At 42.8% G+C, this 24,426-nt stretch overlaps 1 protein-coding gene across 5 annotated transcripts in view; it reads right to left on the reverse strand.

The window, feature by feature from the left end:
- The window catches only part of grip1 (glutamate receptor interacting protein 1), a 374,255-nt gene that overhangs the window by 64,040 nt on the left and 285,789 nt on the right, over positions 1 to 24,426 (reverse strand). For all 5 annotated transcript variants that reach the window (XM_078417383.1, XM_078417381.1, XM_078417380.1 and 2 more), the window contains exons 3-9: positions 15,839 to 15,974; positions 12,445 to 12,590; positions 7,437 to 7,520; positions 4,491 to 4,566; positions 2,058 to 2,203; positions 1,271 to 1,418; positions 64 to 233 (exon numbers count right to left, since the gene is read on the reverse strand). In XM_078417383.1, coding sequence (XP_078273509.1) covers positions 64 to 233; positions 1,271 to 1,418; positions 2,058 to 2,203; positions 4,491 to 4,566; positions 7,437 to 7,520; positions 12,445 to 12,590; positions 15,839 to 15,974 — 906 coding nt within the window. The remainder of the gene's footprint in view (positions 1 to 63; positions 234 to 1,270; positions 1,419 to 2,057; positions 2,204 to 4,490; positions 4,567 to 7,436; positions 7,521 to 12,444; positions 12,591 to 15,838; positions 15,975 to 24,426) is intronic.

A 24,426-nucleotide genomic window follows, 5' to 3' on the forward strand; every position in this document is an offset into this window, starting at 1 on the left:
GCAGGTCAATCAGCATCAGTGAAGGGGCTTTCCTATCAGGCAAATAAACATCTGGACACTCACCGTGGTCTGGTCCCTTCAAAGCAAACCGTGTTTGGTGGTATGGAAGCAGCTCTAGTTTGACATGTTCAGAGGTACTGGCTAAGAGCTGCGTGGCTTCGGCTAATGTGCAATACTCCATGCTGGTGCCGTCAATTGAAAGTATGTGATCTCCAACATGTAAAGCCCCACATCTGTAGGCACAACAAACATCTGAGACCATCGGCATAACTCAATAGGACACAACAGTCAGAAAAACATCCACGAAAAACATCATGGATGGAAATAAAGTTCTATGTCTTAAAATGCAAATTTAATTTTACATCAAGTATTCACCTCCGTTGATTATTATACATAATGCAACAGTAAACAGCAGTAAATAAACAGATCAAGGTTCAAAAATATTATCAAATTACAATTTAATAGAACTAAGCCTCTAAATGGCTCAACTCCAGCATCCAACCCTGCCACCTTATTCCCTATCCTTACTCCTTTGCTAGGAGCCTGGCCTTGATCACCACCCACAATGTAATTATCAAAACTGGAAACTCATTGCATTGCCAATAACAAGTGCAACATGATGACATAGTTGGTTGGAGTACCATGGTGTACCTCAAAACATCTTGGGATTCAGGCTTTAAAGAAAAAAATCGGTGGACTAAACCTCTTTTGGCAGTCCCTCAGGTTTGTGGATGACTTGTTTCAAAGCCTTGAGTGTTCTGATGGGCAATGAAGCAACCGTGGGAACCGCAGACCATTCAATAAAGGTTTATTATTCTAGTAAATCTTTCCTGAAGCCACTCTTGGTCCTTGCATCACCATAAATAGGAATAAAACATCAGGTATGATCATAAACTTCCAAAGATGCATGCATCAAAAGGAATTGGAAAATGCACTCCCATTTGGAGGAGGTGAAGATGAGGTAAAAACAAAACACAATTTTGTAGTAATAACTAATAGAGTTACATTTTTATGTTATTGTCTGAAGGCACCAACAAAATAAATCCTGTTTTAATTAATCTCAGGGATTAGTTTTGATTTAAATATTTTTGTGCCCTCTCACCAACGAGTTTTACTTAACACTAAACTAGTATTTTGAATATGCCACTAGATTTACAGAATATAAAGCCTTGATTAATACCTGAAATCGATTATGTTCTATATTACATTACAAATTCCATTTTGGATCAATAACTAAGTGATCCCCAGGAGGGTCGGCATAGATGCATACCTGTCAGCAATGCTGGCAGCCTTGATTTTGTCTATGACAATGACTTGCTTGTTACAGTATAGTGAGGTAGTTAAAATAATGCCCAGGCTGGAACCAGGGGTTTTCGCCACTTCCACCATCAGTGGGCCAGAAGCATTTGCCACAGAATCTAACACAAAAAAAGTGCATGGTGTAATTAGGTATGAATATCCTCTCATAAGTCACACATGTTTCACACAGACTACATTGATTAGATAAAGGATCATGATAAATCATTTACAAGTGAATAAACAAAAAAACAAAAAAAATTAGTAAATGGAACAAATAAACCTTTGGCAACTGCAAATATTACAAGCAGTAAAACATGTCACATTTTATTAGACAAGGAGAGCAATTTTGGAAAGGATACTATTCACAACTTATTAAGCAGAAAAATGTCATTGTATAGGGAAAAACATAATATCAAAACTACTGTTATTACTGGTCTGTAAGATGAATAAAAATGTATTTCATTTATTTTGGCAATTATTATTATTTTTAGAAATATCACTCTTGTTTTCAACACTGGTTTGAATCGAATTTAAGAATGTTATGTGAACAGATTGATTTATCTGCAAGCTTATACAAGAGAGAAACAGAAATAGTTCACCTCATAATGAACCTACAGATGATACTGCTACACTTGCCAGATTCCTATTAGAATACAGTTGGCTGCTGCTGATATAAAATTACTCTGTTTAAAAATATAGAGGTTCAAAAAGATCACGATTTGATGGAGATCAAGGACTTGTCCAGAAAGTTAACATACCCATCACAGATACATCATATTCGATTATTAATGTTGCTTCCTGCCCACACTGTTTAAGAATGCTCATAGCTTCTGCATGAGGTGTTCCAAGTAGCCGAATTCCATCAACACTCAACAGCCTGTCGCCAACCTTTATTGTGCCTTCTCTGGAGGACAGAAATGAAAATTAACTATTTAGGTACATGCTCATTGAAAGATTGAACCATGAAAGTAACTGAATGGCATTGGGCTGCTTTGTAATGTCTAACTAATCTATCTCTTCTTCATCACCAACCAACTTATGTGATCATTTTAAAATTGTGATTCTTTCAACATGAATGTCATCACATTCAATGACACAAATCCAATGAAAACTCAATGCATAAAATTATGCCTAACCCTAACCTAACCCTAATGCATAAAATTGTTGTGGCACAGAAGCTCTCATTCAGCCCACTGAGTCCATGCCATCGCCTTGTTCCATTCCCACCCTCTTTTCCTATATGTCTTTACTTATTCTCCCATTCACTCTGAAAGCATTGATCGATGCCATTTCCACCACATCATGGAAGGAAGTGAATTCCAGATTTCACATATGGAGCAAACATACTTTTCCTCTCATCCTTTAACCAAAATGTTAAACCCATTTCCCCTGGTCTTTGAACCATCTGCCAACAGATGGGGGGAGGGGGAGGGCGGTGCATTTCTATTTACCGTCTGTAAACCAGTCATGATCTTGTATCCCTTGGAAACATCCTCGCTATGCCCCAATGCTAACAATCTTCCTCATCTTCGCTTAAACCCTCCATCCCTTAAACCATTCCTGTAAATCAATTCTGCATCCACTCAGGGACCATCACATCACAATAGGCAGGAAGAGAACAGGTCAGATCTTTTCACAATGCTCCGTAAATGCATACCCTGAAAGGCTTTTGAAAACACAATCTCATTGGTAGGTGGCGATGCTGGGATAAAGTCACAGGATAATTTCATAATTGCAGCTAAAGTTTCTCATTTACATTTTATGGTATTGTCTGCAGGAATTAATGAAATGTTTTAATTAGTCTCAAGGTTTCATTTTGATTTAAATACCTTCCCAGAGGTGCTGCCACATATTTCAGTCTTAAATCTACCTCATTCAAATATTCTGTGATTGCAATTTAGCTTTGTTTTGCTTCAGCTTGAAATACAGTCTTTGCACCATTCTGTTATTTTGCATTTGTCATTGTATTTATTGGTGTAACTTCATTACCACATATACGGTTTGCTCTATGAGCTTCATACGAACAAGGAATTTAATTGCATCCTGGTGGATATGACAATAAACTAAACCGAGATATCAATGCTCATCAGTTTGGTCTCACCAACAGATTTCTCTCAACACTACACTAGCATTTTGAATATATTACTTCTGTGAATAAAAGTCATCAAATGATGCCAAGCATTGAAATATAAGGATACAGAGGCATCAGATAGTTTATGAGCAGTGAAAAGTGACACTAGACAAAATATAAAATCACCAATAGAAAGTCACACCAGCAAATCACTATCACTGTGCATTTCAAATTCATATCCAGATTCAAAATTAACTATTAAATCATACTTGCACATTTTTCAACCACAATGTGATGCAGGATGAGGAGCAAAATCAAATTTTACACAATTGTTAAAATGGGTGTGCCTGATCTGCTGAGGTTTTTCCCCAGTATTTTACGTTTTGGTTCTGGAAAGATTTAGACAGGCGGAAAGGGCACACTTACATTTCAAACGCATCAGGTTCTGAACACAACTTCCACTTGCGTTGGATATGCCTTTCTAAGTGAGACCTCCAATATTGGTTTGTACACCCAGCATTCCCACCAAACTGTAAGCTGCAAATCCCACCAATCCTGTATCAATCACCATCCTTCACCTGAGTATTAAAAGTACATGATGGAGACAGAATACTGAAAATGTTCCTGAATCTGCTGTTGTTTAATATTTTATTCATCCTTCGGAACATGGAAAATGCTGCTAAATTACTACTCTCAGAGCTCAAAGGAAACCTCCGACAGGGTCCTTGGCTTGAAGTAATCACAGGTATTTAATCAGCCCGTGTATAGGCACAACAGTAGTTGCAAAGAACAGTCAACATCACCCTGCGCTGGCTGCTTGATGAAAAGATTTAATAGGCATCCATGTGCTATATATACTGTGCCCTCTCAAAATGAGCAGCAGATATTTTGGGAAAGAAGTATTTCTGCACAAGGCCATAGCAGCAGTAGGATGCAGTCCTCGGGTAAAATCATTCACAGCATATTCGGCAACAATGGTAGCAGTTGGATACTTGGTACTCACTGGCAACAGTGCAGGGAAGAGAACTGAGCAACTTGATCAGAGGCTGCCCATGAGATGGACGATGGAATGACTATACCCAATTAAGGACATAATAATTGTAATAAGTTATTATTCTACCTGTCAGCCGGCCCTCCAGTCCTAACACATGTTACTACAATTGGCCGGGATCTATTCCTGTCTTCATGAGTTCCTCCTGGGAAAGAAAGAGAAGATATTAAACAATATCGATTCTTCACCTCTGCAAACCGACTTCAACTGATGAGATGCATTGCCCACAGGATCCAGAAGGCAGTATGTTGGCTGAACCAGATTCGCTAATCTTAAGCATGTTCGCAGAGAGGAGCTAACAACTTGCTCCCAGGAGCTGTGGAAGGTGAGTGAGCTGCTGGCCCAAAATCCCTGCCAGACTGGAGCATGTTTGCTTGTCAGACTTAGGACAGCCTGCAATGGGTTTCTACGACTGAATAATCTGCAGGCAGACACCGTTTAGGCTCACAGATCAAGATGCCCACTTGAGGAAGTTATTGAAGGATGATTGTTATCTAAGCAATTGTTCACCAGAGAGCAATCAATACCTGCAGTAGAGAAACTTGAGAGGGGAGAAATGGAATCTTATTAGGATTTACTCACACGCTAAATAATTCAGAACAGTAGTATCCAATATCACACTTATTCTCTGCGGAGGCCACACAAAATACCAGGGCAGGACATTTACAATAGACTTGGTCCACTGATGTGTCCCCTAATTGACTGAAGGAAGTGGCCCAGCTTTGCAACCTTCCCATACAAAGTTGCTGGCTGTGGGCCTTGACTCAAGTGGTAACAATTTGTATTGGGTTTCCAGGCTGCAGGTTCAGGGCCTGGTTCAAGATGAGAACACATAATCCAGGTGTGGCTAGTGCAGCACAGAGAGCGTTACTCTGTTGGAGGTGTGACCTGTTGGAAGAGATGTTAAAGTGAGGTCTTGTTGCTGTCTCAAATTGCTGCAAAAGATTCCTTGGCACCGTTTTGAAGAAGTGCAGGAAATGAACCATTTATCCACGTCAACACTAAAAAAATACAGGTCATTGGCACTTCACTGCTTGTTGGAACTGACAGTTTACAAATGGACTCCTGCAATTCCATGACAATAAAAATGCTATGCTTGAAAGCCCTTTATAATGTCCTTAGAATGCAAGAGATGCCACATACAGTTAAATCTGTATTTTCCCCTTGGTTAATCAAATTTCCTTCTGTTCTTGACCGAATACATGCATATTGAAACCTTGTTTTCACAGGTCTCAATGGTCTCAGCACTGCAGGAGGCCATTCATCCTGCAGTGTGCATTGTGCCACGTGTAAGAGCAATCCAGCTCGTTGCAATCTCGTTTCTCATCTCCCCATAGACCAGTCATTCTTATTTCATTCATATAATTATCCAGTTCCGTTCTCAATGGGACATTTGAATGTACCTCCTGACAGTTCACTCCAGACCATACTCACTCAATGCATTAATAAGGTTTCTATGTCGCTTTAGTTTGTTTGCTAATCAAGTTCTGCCAAAGGGAATAGTTACCTCTACCTACTGTTTCGACTTTGTGATCTTATACACCTCACAAACTCCACTGTCCCAATGAGAATAACCATAACATCTCCAATCTATTCACAAAACCAAGGCCTTTCATTCTTAAAATTACATTTATAAATCTCTTCTGCACATTCTTCAACGCCTTCACATCTTCCCGAAAGTGACATAACACTCCAGATGTGACCGCACCAGCGTTTTATAAATGCTCATCAAGGTATCTTAGATCTTGGTGTCTTTATTTATAAAATCCAGAATACCATATGTTTTCTTAAAAACTATTTTCTAAAAATATGCTGCTGCTTTCAATGTGCCCAGATCCATTCACTCTTGTAAATGTAAAAGTGAAGTTGCTGGAAATGTGAAACAAGTTGAGTATGCTGGGAACACCCAGCTCGTCAGGCGGCAGCCGTGAGAAGAGAACGAAAGACCTTTCATCAGAAGGATCTTGAACCAGTGTTAGAATTGTGCACTCTGGTTTATATTGTCTCTTCTCTTTCTTCCCATCAAAATCTAGCACTTTACACTTCCCAGTCTCTTGGATGGAGAAAATAACCAACTCAGCTTTTTGACCCAGTTTGTTTTGTTGCAGTCTTGGGAGATAAGCATTGTACGCATAACTATCATTACAAAACAATTTTTGAAATCCACTCCAGCCTCACTGCAAAATGTATTTGGCCCCATAACCTGCAAGATAACATATATATTGCTACTGTCTTGAGGATTAACTGCTTTGAAAGTAATAGAATATTTTCACTTGCATTTCAGATATTATGTACTAAAAATAGTCCGCATTGATACGTAAGGCACCACCTTGTACAGGACTTTTAAGAGCAGCACAATTGACCTGCCAGTAGCAATCGCAGCAAAATCCAGCATGAACATTATTTTCCCAAAGTAAGTGGAATTGGCCCCAGTCTCATCGTTGAATTCTTATAAAATCAAACTGATTGTGTCAGAGTCATCTGGTTTTCTTTATGCTGTAAGTCAAAATACAGACTTTAAAAAAAAACAGTTGTCATGGCAACAGTCTCAATCTGCAATGGGGGAGAATAAACATCAGAATTCACGCCACGCGCTTGGACATCCGGTCTATCGGCAATATCTGACGAGATAGCATTAGTCCAGTAAATTCCTAACAACCAATGTCCCATTTTCTTAGTAATAAATCAGAGTATAACATGATGTTCACTGCACCACGTTTCGCCCAGTCTTGATCAAGGGGCATACAGAGGAGAGACGTAAATGACTCCAGAAGTCGAGTTAATAAGTGAAGAAGTATCAAACCTGGTGCAGATATATCCAAGAACTCTCTTTAAAAACATTTCTCCACAATCTATTTTGCGAATCAAGAAAACAATTCAGATTTAAGAATTAGTAAAAGGAGCCTAAAGAACTCATATTGTGAGAATTTCATTCAGAAAGAAACCAAGTATCAAATGCCAGTTGAAAGGTGAAGTAAGGCAAGCTACAACATGCTAGTAAACGGGCTTCCTCACCTCTGATCACAAATCCAAATGTGTTCCCCTCTTTATGTAGAGTCACTTCCACAGTTTTCAGAAAAATACCGGAGCCTTGCACAGCTGCAAAGAAAAAAATTGAATTTAAGTACTAGCGCGCAGGTCAAAAGCAGAGCTGATCATTCCAGACAACATTCAGCTGTGGCTCATTTCTTTGCTTTCTTCCATTCTTCTAGGTGTATCAAGGTCTCGGCTGTGAGCATACTGCCTAACATTACTGTACACAGCTCAGCAATAAATGCAATTGAAAAATGATTCATTGCTGTGGAATTGCTTTCAGGTATTCCAAGGTCTTAAAGTAATTAAAAATTGTTAATGATTCTCTTTGCCATTTCCTTTGTACTAAGTGCATGAAGTGACAGCACCTTAAATATTTTCTGCTGAGTGGTTGGAATTCCACACTATCCACATGTCCACCGTCCAGTGAGTGTGTACAGTAGTCCAGGGATGGAAGTAAGTATCTTAAATATTTAACGCTAGACCTAAGCAACAAGAGTGCGACATGCAGGCTCACGACCTTGCTCTGCTGTTCAATAAGGTCGTGGCTGATCTTGCAACTCAAGTCCACATTCCTTCAGGATCCTATGTTTTGCAGTCCCCTTAATCTCAGCACAGAATTCACTTATCAACTGGGCATCCACAGCTCTCTGCCGCGGACTATTCTCGGGTCAAGGATGACTTGGAGCGGTTGCATGACTTTCATAGAGGCGAGTGTGAATAGCCAGATGTCGTGGTACATGTAGGCAACAAAGACAAAGGTAAGAGGTCCTGTAACATAAGTTTAGGGAGTTCGGTAGCTGTTTAAACAGAAGAACCTCAAAGGTTGTACGCTCTGGATTGCTGCTGGTGCCATGGGCTAATGAGTACAGGAATAGAAGGATCAGTCAGATCAAGGTGTGGCTGAACAAATGGTGCAGGGGGAATGGGATTTAGGTTTCTTTTCGCAAGGGAACCATTTCTGGGAAGAATGTGACCTGTACAGGTGGATGGGTTGCACCATAACCGGAGTAGCACCTCGATGCTTGCTGGGAGATTTGCCAGTGCGAATCGGGAAGGTTTCATACTGAGTTGGCAGGGGGAGGGTATGCAGAATACATATTCAGATGGAGAGATACAATAACCTAGGGGAGAATTCATGAGTAAATCCAGAAGCAAAACAAGCCAGTAAGTGGGCATTAAGGTAATTCAAAGTTGCAGTGCACTTATCTTAATGAAAGCATAACTGGTAAAATAGATTAACTCAATGCTTTAATCAACAACGTGGTCTATCACAAATGTTGGCATCACTGAGTCATAGTTGAAGGATGTCTGGCAAGTCAGTACCACAGGGTAACGAGTTTTCAGGTGAGAAAAGGGAGAAGCAAAAGGGGACGAGGTTGCACTGTTAGTTAAAGATTGCAATGCTTCATTGTTGAGGAAGAACATCCTAGGAGGCTCCTCAAGTCATGCCATATGGGTGGAGATTAGAAGTAAAATGGGGTTGAGTCACTTTGCTGGGGGTGTATTGCAGACCTGCATGGTAGGCTGCTCTGGAAGGGGAGATCGCTTGGGGTCCAAGGAGATCGAGCTAAGTGCACACAGAATTGGCTTCTGGGAGACAATGTCCCGCCCCCCTCCTGACATCAGTCTGAAGAAGGGTCTCGACCCGAAACGTCACCCATTCCTTCTCTCCCGAGATGCTGCCTGACCCGCTGAGTTACTCCAGTATTTGGTGTCTACTTTCTTTCTCTACCTTGGTCATCCGACTGCTTGCTTGATACAGTGTAGGATTTCATCTGGTTAAGCTGCCGGCAAATTGAAGTCATCATACAGCATATTTTCCCCATCAATTCTATCATCCTCTTACAAGGAGGTCTCAGGCTGAACCACATTGTGCAACCTGGCGATCAATGAGACCTTAAGATGAGTTTCTTATCTCTTGCCCTCTTTCACCTCTTAGAAATGATTTTCTACCCATCTCAAGCTTTATGCTTCTGAAATGCCTAGCTAAACCCTTGTCATCTTCAGATATGATTGTTGCAAGCCAGCCTTTTATCTTATAGACAATAGACAATAGGTGCAGGAGTAGGCCATTCGGCCCTTCGAGCCAGCACCGCCATTGAATGTGATCATGGTTGATCATTCTCAATCAGTACCCCGTTCCTGCTTTCTCCCCATACCCCCTGACTCCGCTATCCTTAAGAGCTCTATCTAGCTCTCTCTTGAATGTATTCAGAGAATTGGCCTCCACTGCCTTCTGAGGCAGAGAATTCCACAGATTTACAACTCTCTGAGTAAAAAAGCTTTTTCTCATCTCCGTTCTAAATGGCCTCCGTTCTGTTGCCACTTGGGGTAATTTGCTGTTTGCCAATTAACCAAACAGCGGATCTTTGAGATGCAGGTGGAAACCAGAACAACCAGTGGCAGGCAACGCAGTTGCAGAGAGAGTATGAAACTGCGCACAGACTGGCAGTGGGGTTAAACTGGAGCCTGAAGCCTTGATGAGGCAGAGCCAACTGTTGTGCCTGTGTGATGCCCTTCCTCAACTTCACACAGGCTTCTGAAGGCACCATTGTCCCGATTTGATTTGTAGGGTCAGTATTTATGTTGCCTATTCACTCTGAGAGCTTGGCAGGAGATTGCTCTTTTACATCTGGACAAAAATATTTATTGAGGGCACAAGCCCCTTAAGTCTTTACATTACATTACACTCCGCACACCTGCAAAGACCATATGTTTGTTTAACTTGTGCAACTACCAGATTGCTTTACTTGTCTGCTTCAGGCTTTGACATCCTGACCCTTGGTCTCATCATTCCTACGTGGGCTGTCGTACACTTAGTTACCTGGGTTCCACAGTGGCCCCATGCTCTTCCCTTCTCGGCAGTGCCCAGCACCAGCCATTTTAACCAAGAATTGCCATCACTCCTAAAATATCCTGAGTCTCAATGTCCATTTTTGTCTGATTAATGCTGTGTAAAGTATTTGAGATGTTTACCCCCACACGACAGCAAGGGGGAAATCGCATTTACTGCAGGTAGAGGACATCTGGGACGTTCCAGAGTGAAGTTCTGATTGCACATGTCTTAGATAATTCCGTGCTGCCAGTGTGGAATCCAAAACCATTAATAATTTGGATCAGAAACTGAGCGGCAAAGTTGCAGCTCTGATATTCTGCCTGGAAATTTCTCTCAGTGTGGTTCCTGCTTGAAGTTTAGGATTGTGAATTTTTGGGTCAGGTAGCTCAGCTGGCTGCAAAGCACCATCTCAGCTGGCAGCCTTATTGAGCCATCTTAGTGTAGTGCACAATAGCACATAGTCTGTGGGCAGAGCTGTTGATAGTGCAGATAACAATCCTGGGCTTCAGCACATGAATTAGGCTATCAGTGCTAGGAGCACAGGGGCAATCTTTTGATCTACAATTCAATTTCCAAAGGACCAGGGAGTCCTGGTACTCCACTAAACAGGGTCACAAGGGATAATACTAGAATTAGGCCATTCGGCCCATCAAGTCTACTCCGCCATTCAATCATGGCTGATCTATCTCTGCCTCCTACCCCATTCTCCTATCTTCTTCCCATAACCTCTGACACCTGTACTAATCAAGAATCGATCTATCTCTGCCTTAAAAATATCCACTGACTTGGCCTCCACAGCCTTCTGTGGCGAAGAATTCCACAGGTTCACCATCCTCTGACTACAGAAATTCCTCTTCATCTCCTTCCTAAAAGAACGTCCTTTAATTCTTAGACTATGACCTCTAGTCCTAGACTCTCCCACTAGTGGAAACATCCTCTGCACATCCACTCTATTTCCTTCACGACACACCTCAGAAATATATCAATACAATTTTTGGTGTTATGCAGAAATTAATCTATCAAATTTGCCCGAGTCTTACTGTGAGTGCTGATCAACTTAATGAATTCTGTGCAAAATGAAAAAGGAACAACGAAATGAAAGACATGCTTATTAAGACAGCAATTTCCTTTTCCATTTTCCTTTTCGTTCATCACCAAGCAATTTACAGCGATGTAAATACTTTTGAAAAGTAGGCAGTGTGAAACTTGCACACCCCGCAAATTGCCACAAATGGCAGCGTGATAATGGAAAATGCTCATGTGATTAGTCAAGTCTCCAGAGTAGCTTTTGAGGCCAGAAGTTTCAGACTCAGCTGAGAAGGTTACCAATGAAGAAATAACTAAGTGTTTGAAAGAAGAAATACTTTGAAGTGTTTTTAGGGTATGTGACATGTTGCTACCAATTTCATATCATATCATATCATATACATACAGCCGGAAACAGGCCTTTTCGGCCCTCCAAGTCCGTGCCGCCCAGTGATCCCCGCACATTAACACTATCCTACACCCACTAGGGACAATTTTTACATTTACCCAGCCAATTAACCTACATACCTGTACGTCTTTGGAGTGTGGGAGGAAACCGAAGATCTCGGAGTAAACCCTCGCAGGTCACGGGGAGAACGTACAAACTCCTTACAGTGCAGCACCCGTAGTCAGGATCGAACCTGAGTCTCCGGCGCTGCATTCGCTATAAAGCAGCAACTCTACCGCTGCGCTACCGTGCCGCCATTAGTTCTCATTTTCATGAATCAAAGGAAGTTTGCCAGTCCCAGTAACACCACCCACACAACATCAGTATATGGACGCCACTGGTGGTAAATCAATTCTTAGATTTGGTTACACCTTAATTCATTACAATTGCGAAATCATTTAAAGTTCCTGGTTGTTTTTTTCCTGCTATAAAATTCACACAATATTGAGACTGCTAATGCAAAAGTTCAGTATTTTAAATATTTATATTTCAAATATCAATATTTGAAAAGGGTTTTTTATTGTAATTGAACTGTTTGAGCCTAGGCTTCATGCTAAATGCATAAAAGATGAATATGTCTTCGCCTTTTCAAAAGTCAAGTTCCCATTTAAATATGTTATTCACTTTATCAATACTTAATCAAGCTTTTCTATTCAATAAATACCAATGGTACTCACAAACAGGAGGCAGTTCGTATTCCACCTCCAGGACCACTCTCTCGCCCACATTCTTCAGAAGACTGATGATCTCATCATGCCTGAATTTTGTCAAGTTGATTCCATTGACAGATTTGATGTAATCTCCAATATTTAACTGATCACTTCTGTAAGTCAATGCCACAGCACAGTTGATCAGCCAACTTCAAGCTTTCGACAAGGCAAAGTAGAACACGTTAGCTTCATTATCTCCATTATTTCAGCCACTTCTTCTGAAAGCTAATTCATAATATGTTAGGTACATTGGAAGATTTGAAAAATTCCTGAAATATATCACTCAATTAACACAGCCAGGAAATGTAGCTTCCAAGTCCTACAGTACAGTCATTAATAAATCATGGAAATATAGAAAATAGGTGCAGGAGGAGGCCATTTGGCCCTTCGAGCTAGCACCGCCATTCATTATGATCATGGCTGATCATCCACAATCAGTAACCTGTGCCCAACTTCTCCCCATATCCCTTGATTCCACTAGCCCCCAGAGCTCTATCTAACTCTCCCTTAAATTCATTGAGTGATTTGGCCTCCACTGCCTTCTGTGGCAGAGAATTCCACAAATTCAACTCTCTGGGTGAAAAAGTTCCTTCTCACCTCAGTTTTAAATGGCCTCCCCTTTATTCTCAGACTGTGGCCCCTGGTTCTGGACTCCCCCAACATTGGGAGCATTTTTCTTGCATCTAGCTTGTCCAGTCTTTTTATAATTTTATATGTCTCTAGAAGATCCCCTCTCATCCTTCTAAACTCCAGTGAATACAAGCCTAGTCTTTTCAATCTTTCCTCATATGACAGTCCCGCCATCCCAAGGATCAATCTCGTGAACCTACGCTGCACTGTCTCAATTACAAGGATGTCCTTCCTCAAATTAGGAGACCAAACCTGTACACAATACTCCAGATGTGGTCTTACCAGGCCCCAATACAACTGCAGAAGAACCTCTTTACTCCTATACTGGGAGTATCCTTCTGATACTCCTTCTGAAAATAGTGTTTTGCCTCACTAATTGTTAAAGTAAATTCCCTCTTGATCACGGCAACATACAGTCCTGACTACAATGTTTGTAACGTAAAAAAACAAACTGGGAACATAAAGCTAAACATTCTGGGTTTCTGGCATTTGCCCAGAAGGAACTGTGAACGTGACCATATTGTAACAGTTCAGTTAATGTGTTGCACAATGATGTGTTTTAGTATCATATTAAATATTACTTGGACTAACATGCCGTTGCTTGTAGTTTTATCCATTAGCAGTGCAACAGCTCAATGCTTCAATTTATTTTTCATTACTCCAAAGTTTGTCATACTTAAATTTAAAGCTTTAATAGACAATAGACAATAGGTGCAGGAGGAGGCCATTCGGCCCTTCGAGCCAGCACCACCATTCAATGTGATCATGGCTGATCATTCTCAATCAGTACCCCGTTCCTGCCTTCTCCCCATACCCCCTGACTCCGCTATCCTTAAGAGCTCTATCTAGCTCTCTCTTGAATGCATTCAGAGAATTGGCCTCCACTGCTTTCTGAGGCAGAGAATTCCACAGATTCACAACTCTCTGACTGAAAAAGTTTTTCCTCATCTCAGTTCTAAATGGCCTACCCCTTATTCTTAAACTGTGGCCCCTTGTTCTGGACTCCCCCAACATTGGGAACATGTTTCCTGCCTTTGTTTTGAACCTCTCCCTCTCATAGCCAATATCAAATTCAATCAAGGTGCATGATTCTCCGTCAGATCATTAACTGACTCTAGTTTACTCTTCATCTTCAAATGTAACATGGCCAGATCATAAGTACCTTTAAAAACATTCTGTTTTTAAAACAGTTCTAAACACATAACAGAAAATCAATTGCTATTACTTTTGAGGTATTGAGTTTTCCCACCCAATGTGAAAATTACAAGCTGCCATTATAATTTTTTTTCCACCAAACTTCATTATTAACTTCACTAAATTGGAGCTATTGAATAAAGCAAGTTTGCTTAATGGATGAATGCCTCGAAATGGATCCATGGACAATGATGTTCAAACCCCAGCAGGTTTTACCTTCTGAAATTCAATCCTTGTACCCTGCATATGCGACAAATCAAGGAGGAATTTATAAGGAAGATAATTATAGCTTTGAATCGCAATGAAGAAAGACAACAAACAATTAATTATGATTTATCATAGCAACAATAATTTGATCTGAAAACAACAAGCATTTGAGTCAAAGTCATTGAGCTATTCAGCACAGAAACAGACCCTCCAGCCTAACTTTTGCAAGTTGAATGAATGAATAAGTTTATTGGCCAAGTATGCATATACAAGGAATGTGTCTTGGTGCTCCGTTCACAAATGACAACACAAACATACAGTTAACAATTAAGAATAAAGCATAAACACATCAAAACAATAAGGATTCAACATTACGGTCCAAACGTGGGTGAAAATAAACCAGAGCAAAAAAGAGACTACAGACTTTGGTTATTGAGTAGAATATCACTCGTGGGAAAAAGCTGTTTTTATGTCTGGCTGTGGCTGCTTTGTCATTCCAGAGTTGCCTTCCAGAGGGAAGTGTTTCAAAGAGTTTGTGGCCAGGGTGAGAGGGGTCGGAGATGATCTTGCCTGCTCGCTTCCTGGCCCTTGCAGTGTACAGTTCGTCAATGGGGGGAAGGTTGTTGCCTCACCGTGCTAGTCCCACTTGCCGTCCTCTAGACCATACGCCTCAAAGTCTTTCCTATCCATTTACCCAAGTATTTTTTAAATGTAATCGTACTCACTTTTCCACTTCCTCCGCCAGCTTGTTCCGTTTACCAGCATACTGTGTGAAAAAAATTCTCCTCCGATCCTTTTTAAATCTTTCCACTCTCTTTAAACTGTGCCTTCGAGTTTTTGCCTCCTAACCTGGTGAAAAGACTCTAGCTATTCCTAGCTATTCAACTAATCTCTTCCTCTCATGATTTTATTGACCTCTGTAAGGTCGCCCCTCAGCCTCCTACGCTCCAAGGAATAAAGTCTTAGCCTGCTCAAACTTCCCGTGTCGCTTAAACAGTCCTGACCTGAGAGCTCCATCCTCCAGCAGGATGAACAGAACTGTGCACTGACCTCCAAAAGTGGCTTCACCAATGTCTTGTGTAGTTGTAACGTGCTGCCACAACTCGGGTACCCAGTAACTCATCCTTTCAGTTTCCATCCGAAAGTTGAGTCAATAACAAAGTTGTTGAACGGCCGCCGCAAGGCATTTTGTGAGTAAAATGCACAATGTTTCAGAAAGTGGAAGGATTGATAAGAACAATATTTCACATAGATTTCATGAACCTAATGAAGCACAATCAGCTGTGACCCTGCACCATTCTCTGGTAATAAGCACGCAAAGTTAAATTACCTTACAGCTATTCCTCCAGGCCTTAGATTGGACACTTTTGGTTTCCCTTCCTTGTCTATTCCACCTGATACAGTAAGCCCCAGGGTGCTGCCTTCCTTCTTCATCAACTCCACTAAAGTTTGACCGATGAATTCATCTGTGGAGAGAGCACAAAGACCGTTTTAATGACAGAGGTATAACAGCATTTATTAATCCCACTTAGAAAAAAAATGTCAGCCTTTCAAAACCTCGTTTCGCATAGAAACACAAAATGTTTCACCTTCGCTTATAATTTTTTTTCTCTCACCTAAGGAACTGTACATAGTTGGCATTATATTTGATGCATGTTCTCGTGATGGCCCAGTCCTTCTTTCCACTCGTGATGCCACCTTTAAGGTGTGTCGCATCAGGAAGTGTCATTAAGGATACCTGCCGCCCTGACCACTCCATTTTCTCTCTTCGACCATGGGTGAGGATACAGGAGCCTGAAAGCTTGGATGTCCAGACTTTGGAAATGCTTCTTTCCCAATGCTGCCAGATTCCTGAAACAATCACTTTTGTTTTCATATCTCCTTCCCAGAAGGACTGTCATGTACTCTTACTCTTAAATCTATCTCATTTGGTTATACTGTTCTTGTACTTTTTCTTTGCACTATAATCTAGTACCATACTGCTGATTTGCACTTCTTGTAGTTTTTATTGTTGTATTTATTACTGTATGTAAATGCATGTTCTGTGAGGTTCATGCAAACAAGGGATTTCATTGCACCCCAGTGTATATGAAAACCCTCTGGCAGTAAGCTCAGCTAAGGGAGATAACTTTAATGGCTGTCAAAGCATTTCCAGCTGAAAATAGGAGCCAGTGAGAGGATTTGGTCAACCCTGCCACATGCTGCAGCACATAACTGGAAGATTGTGCCTCACCAGCCATGTTGGACACGTCTTCTTTAAGGAAATTTGACTTTGAGTTTAGTTAATTGTCACGTGTACTGAGGTACAGTGAAAAAAACATTTGTTGCCTGCTAATCAGTCAGCGGAAAGACAATACATGATTACAATCGAGCCGTCCGCAGTGTACAGATACATGATATAGGGAATAACGTGAATGACATTTAGTGCGTTTATTTCCATAACGAGATTGATTGCAGTGAAATGTATAACTAGCAAAGTTAATCTAACAAGTACACGAGGCTCACAGTCATCAGGAAATTATGGGATAATAATATTGGCCTTTCTGATGATTAACTGGTAGACATTTTTACTCAGCTGGTGTTGGATGTTCCATAAGTAATCAAACAAGTTTAATATAGGAGAGGGGTCTGGAGAAATAGTGGGGGAGGTGAGCTGGATATTAACCTACATGTGGAAACAAGCACTGTTCCTCGCCATGTGAGCAAGCAAGGAAGATACTAAAAAAGGCTTTAAATTGTTTGTCTTCTTCCATAACATCAGGATGTCCTGAAGTGATCAGTTGTAATGGAAGAGGGAGAACAGACAACATAAGGCATAGATTTTTATCGAATAACAATGTGATAATAACCAGATATTGTGTTTCAGTCGTGTTCAGTCAGGGATAGATTTTGCTCAAAGCATCAGGATAATTCCGATCATGCCAGAGGATTTTCATACACATGCATCTGAAGAAACCACTTCAGTGCAACGGATAGTCAATCATCAACAATCTTCAATCCATTCATGGAGTGGGACTTAAACCCCCAACCAGCCCCCTTGAAGCTAACGTGTTACCAAAGCGAAAGGGAAGGAGTAAGCTTAGATCTGCAGCTGATGCCGAAGGTACCGGTGTGGGGGTGGAGAGAAAGCATTGGAAGGGAGATCTGAGTCTGGTGAGTGGAGTCCCCTCCAACTGGATGATGGTGCAGAGGGGTGGGAGAGTCACGTCTAATCAACTATGCCTAAAACTCCACACGTGGCAAAGCGTCAGGAGGGAAGGATTTAAGTAGTCATAGAAACATAGAAAATAGGTGCAGGAGTAGGCCATTCGGCCCTTCGAGCCTGCACCGCCATTCAATATGATCATGGCTGATCATTCAGCTCAGTAGCCTGTACCTGCCTTCTCTCCATACCCCCTGATCCCTTTAGCAAAAAGGGCCACATCTAACTCCCTCTTAAATATAGCCAATGAACTGGCCTCAACTACCTTCTGTGGCAGAGAATTCCACAGACTCACCACTGTCTGTGTGAAGAAATATTTTCTCATCTCGGTTCTAAAAGACTTCCTCCTTAAGCTGTGACCCCTGGTTCTGGACTCCCCCAACATCGGGAACAATCTTCCCGCATCTAGCCTGTCCAACCCCTTAAGAATTTTATATGTTTCCATAAGATCCCCCCTCAGTCTTCTAAATTCCAGCGAGTACAAGCCCAGTCTATCTAGTCTTTCCTCATATGTAAGTCCCGCCATCCCAGGGATCAATCTGGTGAACCTTCTCTGTACTCCCTCTAAGGCAAGAACGTCTTTCCTCAGGTTAGGAGACCAAAACTGCACACAATACTCCAGGTGCGGTCTCACCAAGGCCCTGTACAACTGCAGCAGAACCTCCCTGCTCCTAAACTCAAATCCTCTTGCTATGAATGCCAACATACCATTCGCTTTCTTCACTGCCTGCTGCACCTGCATGCTTGCTTTCAATGACTGGTGCACCATGACACCCAGGTCACGTTGCATCTCCCCTTCTCCCAATCAGTCACCATTCAGGTAATACTCTGCTTTCCTGTTCCTGCCGCCAAAGTGGATAACCTCACATTTATCCACATTATATTGCATCTGCCATGCATTTGCCCACTCGCCTAATCTATCCAAGTCACTCTGCAGCCTCCTAGCATCCTCCTCGCAGCTAACACTGCCACCCAGCTTCGTGTCATCCGCAAACTTAGAGATGTTGCATTCAATTCCCTCATCCAAATCATTAATATACACTGTAAATAACTGGGGTCCCAGCACTGAGCCTTGCGGTACCCCACTAGTCACTGCCTGCCATTCCGAAAAGGACCCGTTTATTCCTACTCTTTGCTTCGTGTGAGATGGCTGATGAATGATAGAAAAGCACCACAGAAATTTGAAAAGTGATTATACATTGTGTACAGTTTTGGTCTCCTAATTTGAGGAAGGACATCCTTGTAATTGAGGAAGTGCAGCGTAGGCTCATGAGATTGATCCCTGGGATGGTGGGACTGACGTATAAGGAAAGATTGAAAAGACTAGGCTTGTATTCACTGGAGTTTAGAAGGATGAGAGGGGATCTTATAGAGACATATAAAATTATAAAAAGACTGGACAAGCTAGATGCAGGAAAAATGTTCCCAATGTTGGGCGAGTCCAGAACCAGGGGCCACAGTCTTAGAATAAAGGGGAGGCCATTTAAAACTGAGGTGAGAAAAAACGTTTTCACCCAGAGAGTTGTGAATTTGTGGAATTCTCTGCCACAGAGGGCAGTGGAAGCCAAATCACTGGATGGATTTAAGAGAGAGTTAGATAGAGCACTAGGGGCTAATGGAATCAAGGGATATGGGGAGAAGACAGGCACGGGGTATTAATTGTGGGCGATCAGCCATGATCACAATGAATGGCGGTGCTGGCTCGAAGGGCCGAAGGGCCGAATGGCCTCCTCCTGCACCTATTTTCTATATTTCTATCTATGTCTATATATGTGAGGGCTTTGGGCTTGCCTTCATCTACAGGATATGGTGATAGTTTCTGCACTTTAAAGGGATGATTGTTTTCTTGAACATATAGCAGTACAGTACAAGAACAGGCTCTTTGGCCTACAATATCAGTGATGACCATGATGCCAAATTAAACTAATCCCATCTGCCTGCACGTGATCCCCCCCCCCCCCCCCCCACCTCCCATTCCCATATTAATGTGCTCATCCTAAACGCTGCTATCCCATCTGTTTCCATCACCATGGCTGTCAGTCCATTCCAGGCATCCACCATTTCTATGTAAAAAAACATGCCCTACACATCTGCTTTAAACTTCCCCCCTCTCACCTTGAAGCTACTTCCTCCAGCATTTGACATTTCCACCTTGGGAAAAAGAAGTGATTGTCCACCCTAGCTGTTCCTCTCAAAATGTTATATTCCATCTGGTTTCCCATCGGCCTCCAACATTCCAGAGAAAACAATGAACGTTTGTCCAACCTATTCTTGTAGCTATTACCCTCGAATCCAGGCGGCATCCTGAAAATCCTCTTCTGCACCTTCTTCAAAGACTCCTCATCCTTCCTCTAATGGAACGTACAGAACTGCACACAATAATCCAAATGCACTCTAATCAAAGTTTCATAACGCTGCAACATGACTCCCTGACTCTCATACTCAATGCCCTGACTGATGAAAGTGAGCACACCAAATTATTTATTTGCCACTCCATCTACTTTTGTTGCTGCTTTCAAGAAACTATGGGGTCGGACCCTAGCCATTAACTGTATAGGGGGAAAAAAACTGCAGATGCTGGTTTAAATCAAAGGTAGACACAAAATGCTGGAGTAACTCAGCGGGTCAGGCAGCATCTCAGGAGAGATGGGTCGTCGAGACCCTTCTTCAGTCTGACCATTAACTATATATTTTGCCCTGACATTTGATCTTCCAAAGTGCAGTAACACACACTTGGTCGGATTAAGCACATTTTGCCATTTCTCCACCCCTATCTATAACTGACCTACATCTTGCTGTGTCCTTTGACAGCCTTCTTCACTGTCTGCAGCTTCGGTGAAACTCACTGGCCTATAATTTCCCAGATTATCCCTATTACCCTTCATAAACCAAGAAACAACATTGGCAACTCTTCTGTCCTCATCTGTGTCCAGAGAGGATACAAAGACTTTCCTCAAGCAATTTCCTCCCTTGCCTCTCAATATATCATTGGATGCCATCAGGCCCTGGGGATTTAACCATCTTAATGCTCCTCAAGAGAGTCAACACCAGCACCTTCTTGATCCCAAAATGTTCAAACATTAGTATATCTTAGTATATTAGTAGATCAGTCTGAAGAAGGGTCTCGACCCGAAACGTCACCTATTCCTTCTCTCCAGAGATGCTGCCTGTCCCGCTGAGTTACTCCAGCTTTTTGTGTCTATCTTCGGTTTAAACCAGCATCTGCAATTCCTTCTTACACATTTGTATATCCCACACTGATCTCACTGCTGTACATGCCCTTCACCGTGGTAAATATTGATGTGAAGTTCTCATTTGTACCTCGTCTACATCTACTTAATCCAAACATAAATTTCTTCCATCTATCCTTGAGTGGTCCTACCTTCTCCATAGTTACCTTCCACTGTTAACGTATGTATAAAAAGCTTTGTGGGTCTCTTTAAACTTTCTTTCCAATAGTCAATAGTCATTTATTTGTCACATACACATAAATGTGCAGTGAAATGAAAAATTACCCGCAGTTCAACAATAAGACCAATAAGAATAATCAATAAAAATGCAATAATACACACAATCATAAACCAAACAAAAGTAACATCCATCACAGTGAGTCTCCAGTCACCTCCTCACTGTGATGGAAGGCCAGAATGTATTTTTCTCTTCCCCTGCCGTCTTCTCCCACGGTCAGGCTGTTGGAGTTGCCACGTCGAGGCGGTCAGGGCTCCCGACATTGAAGCCCCCGCCGGGCAGAGAAAATCCCGCGGCCTATTTCAGGACTTGCCGGACGGTGAAAGGTCCGCGGCGGGCCGACCCAAGCCCCGCAATACGTGGCGGGCGAAGACGCTGCCGCTGCCGGAGCTCCCGATGTCGGCCCCCACCCAGGGGCCTGCGGGCTTCCGACGTCCACGTGGCCCGCGCCAGAGCCTCCGGAGACGAGTCGCAGCCGCACCCACAGCATCCGAAGGCAGCCAGCGTCGCAGGTGGTGAGTCCGGGTCGCGGGCTCTGCAAACCAGAGCCCGGGTGGTCCCAGTCGGACGCCGCCAGCACCAGGTGCATGGCCGATGGTAGGCCGCAGCGGGAACGAAGACACGACACAGAAAACAAAGGTCGCGTCTCCGTTCGGGAGAGACAATGTTACAGTTCCCACCCCCCCCCCCCCACATAACACACAACCGCAAACACTACATCATATTTAAACTACAATTCAGACAAAAACAACAAAAAACACAAAAGACAGCGCTGGCTCCTCCACCCATAAACACAAAGGATATTTCATGGCCTCCTTTAGATCTCGCACTTTGGTGCTTGAGTTCTTTCCTGCTTTCAACGGCCCTGTCTGATTTCACGTCACGTACGTTTACTTTTTCTGACAGTTGGAATAAAAGTGAAGGCGCAGGAGATGAGTTGAAGACAGTAGTTTGGATCAGACAAGTCTGCACACCTCGAAGAAGCAGTAATTTTGGCAACCGGGAGGACGAGCTTGCATTCCATCCGTAGTTCCCCAAGATTGAGTGGTGTGACTGTGAATCAGTTGTCCATCTCTGATCAGCACCCCTTAGATGCAAAGGAGACAAGGTACACGGGGTACAACAGTCAGACACTTATAGGTGGAAAGATTTAGTTGAAAATCAATTGTTGAGGAGCATATACACCGATGAGCCAAAACATTATGACCACTGACAGGCACAGTGAATAACATTGATTATCTTGTTACAATGGCACTTGTCAAGGGGTGGGATATATTAGGCAGCAAGTGAACAGTCAGTTCTTGAAGTTGATGTGATGGATGCAGGAGAAACGGGCAGGAGTAAAGACCTGAGTGACTTTGACAAGGGCCAAATTGTTATGGCCAGACGACTGGGTCAGAGCATCTCTGAAACGGCAAGGCTTGTGGGGTGCTCCCGGTCAGCAGTGGTGAGTACCAACCGACAGTGGTCTGAGGAGGGACAATCCACAAACCGGCGACTGGGTGTTGGGCACCCAAGGCTCATCGATGCGCGAGGACAACGAAGGCTATCCCGTCTGGTCCGAACCGACTGAAGGTCTACCGTGGCACAAGTCACAGAAACTTTTAATGGTGGTCACGGGAGGAATGTGTCACAATACACAGTGCATCACACCCTGCTGCGTATGGGGCTGCGTAGCCGCAGACTGGTAAGAGTGCCCATGATGCCCACCGTCGAAAGCGCTCATAATGTTTTGGCTCATCAGTGTATTTTGTTTGGTCACGTGGGTCAACTTGGGAACCCCCGCAACAAATTCTTTCAGTCGTGACTGAAGAGGCTGCTTGAAAAATATTGGAATTGAAGAAATGACCTTGCGGAGAAAGCCTTCAGAGTGGCGACGTATCTGCTGTTGCAATGTAACACTGTGATCAACAGTATATCTCAGATGTTCTAATGAGAGCCGATGATTATCAGAAATTTGAAACAATCTCATTAATGGGAGAGCAACTTCAATTAAATCACTGGCAGGATGTCCTGCAGGGCCAAGCAATCAAGTGATGAGTGCACCTCCATTCTTTAATCACATCTGTATTTCTATCATGAGGTAACAGCACAGGTTTACTGCCGGGATTCACGACAGATTTATCAGTTTTGACATGAGTGCTTTTCACAGTTGCATTATGCGCGCTATCTTTTTCGCTTTATCTCCTGGAGGAGGTAGGAGTAAGACGTCTTCACACAGAATAGAAAAAAAATTCTCAGCTGGCTGCAGAGAGCTACCCATGATGTGCTGTCAGCTGCAATGATTACGCAGGCCAGAGTGAATGCCACAGTCTGAGGAAATTATTAGCCTGTCAGTGAGAGAGGGAATGTTTTGTTCTTCTGGAAATGTCAGCAGCTGATCAGATGGAACAGTGGATCAGAAATCCCAACCCCACACGCAGAGAAACATAGAAAATAGGTGCAGAAGGAGGAGGCCATTCAGCCCTTCGAGCCAGCGATCATGGATGATGAGTTAGTGAGAGAATGCCTTCAAATGAAGAAAGCAGCATCTTACTGAGGAGGACGAAGGTGTTTGAAGAAGGGTCTCAGCCCAAAACGTCACCCATTCCTTCCCTCCAGAGATGCTGCCTGCCCTGTTGAGTTACTCCAGCGCTTTGTGTCTTTCCATGTAAACCAGCATCTGCAGTTCCTTATTTCTCAATCATTTATTTTGGTGCAGGGGTGTTATAGGCCGACATCGTGAAGAGTCTGAGGAAGGGTCTCAACCCGAAATGTCACCCATTCCTTCTCCCCAGAGATACTGCCTGACCCGCTGAGTTACTCCAGCTTTTTGTGCCCATCTTCATCTCAATGAGGAGATAGAGCACCATCTTTTCAAGAACATAAAGGAAGGGGCAATAAGTGTTGGTATTTGCAGCAAATGCCTCATCAAATGGTTGAATTGAAAATAGAACAAGTCCAGCAGGGCATCAGATAAAAGCTAACTAAAAAAAGCAAGAAAATTAACAAAAAAACACCAATGCTGGAAATCTGTGGCAAGCCAAACGTAGCTCATGTTTCAGGCCTCAAAAACGATTCATTAGAACTGGTGAAGAGAGAAAGCATGGGCTCCCGGATCGCCACGTAGAGGCCCGGGTCGGGGCCTCGCGAGTTGGACGGAGGAGGTCGGAGTCTGGGTTCACAGAGCGGCCGACGGAGCCCGTGGCTGGGGCCCGGGTCGGCACCACGGAGGCATGACGTGGGGCGTCGACAGCACTGAGGCCTCG

Source organism: Rhinoraja longicauda, chromosome 20 (genome assembly GCF_053455715.1).
Source record: "Rhinoraja longicauda isolate Sanriku21f chromosome 20, sRhiLon1.1, whole genome shotgun sequence".
Taxonomy (NCBI): domain Eukaryota; kingdom Metazoa; phylum Chordata; class Chondrichthyes; order Rajiformes; family Arhynchobatidae; genus Rhinoraja; species Rhinoraja longicauda.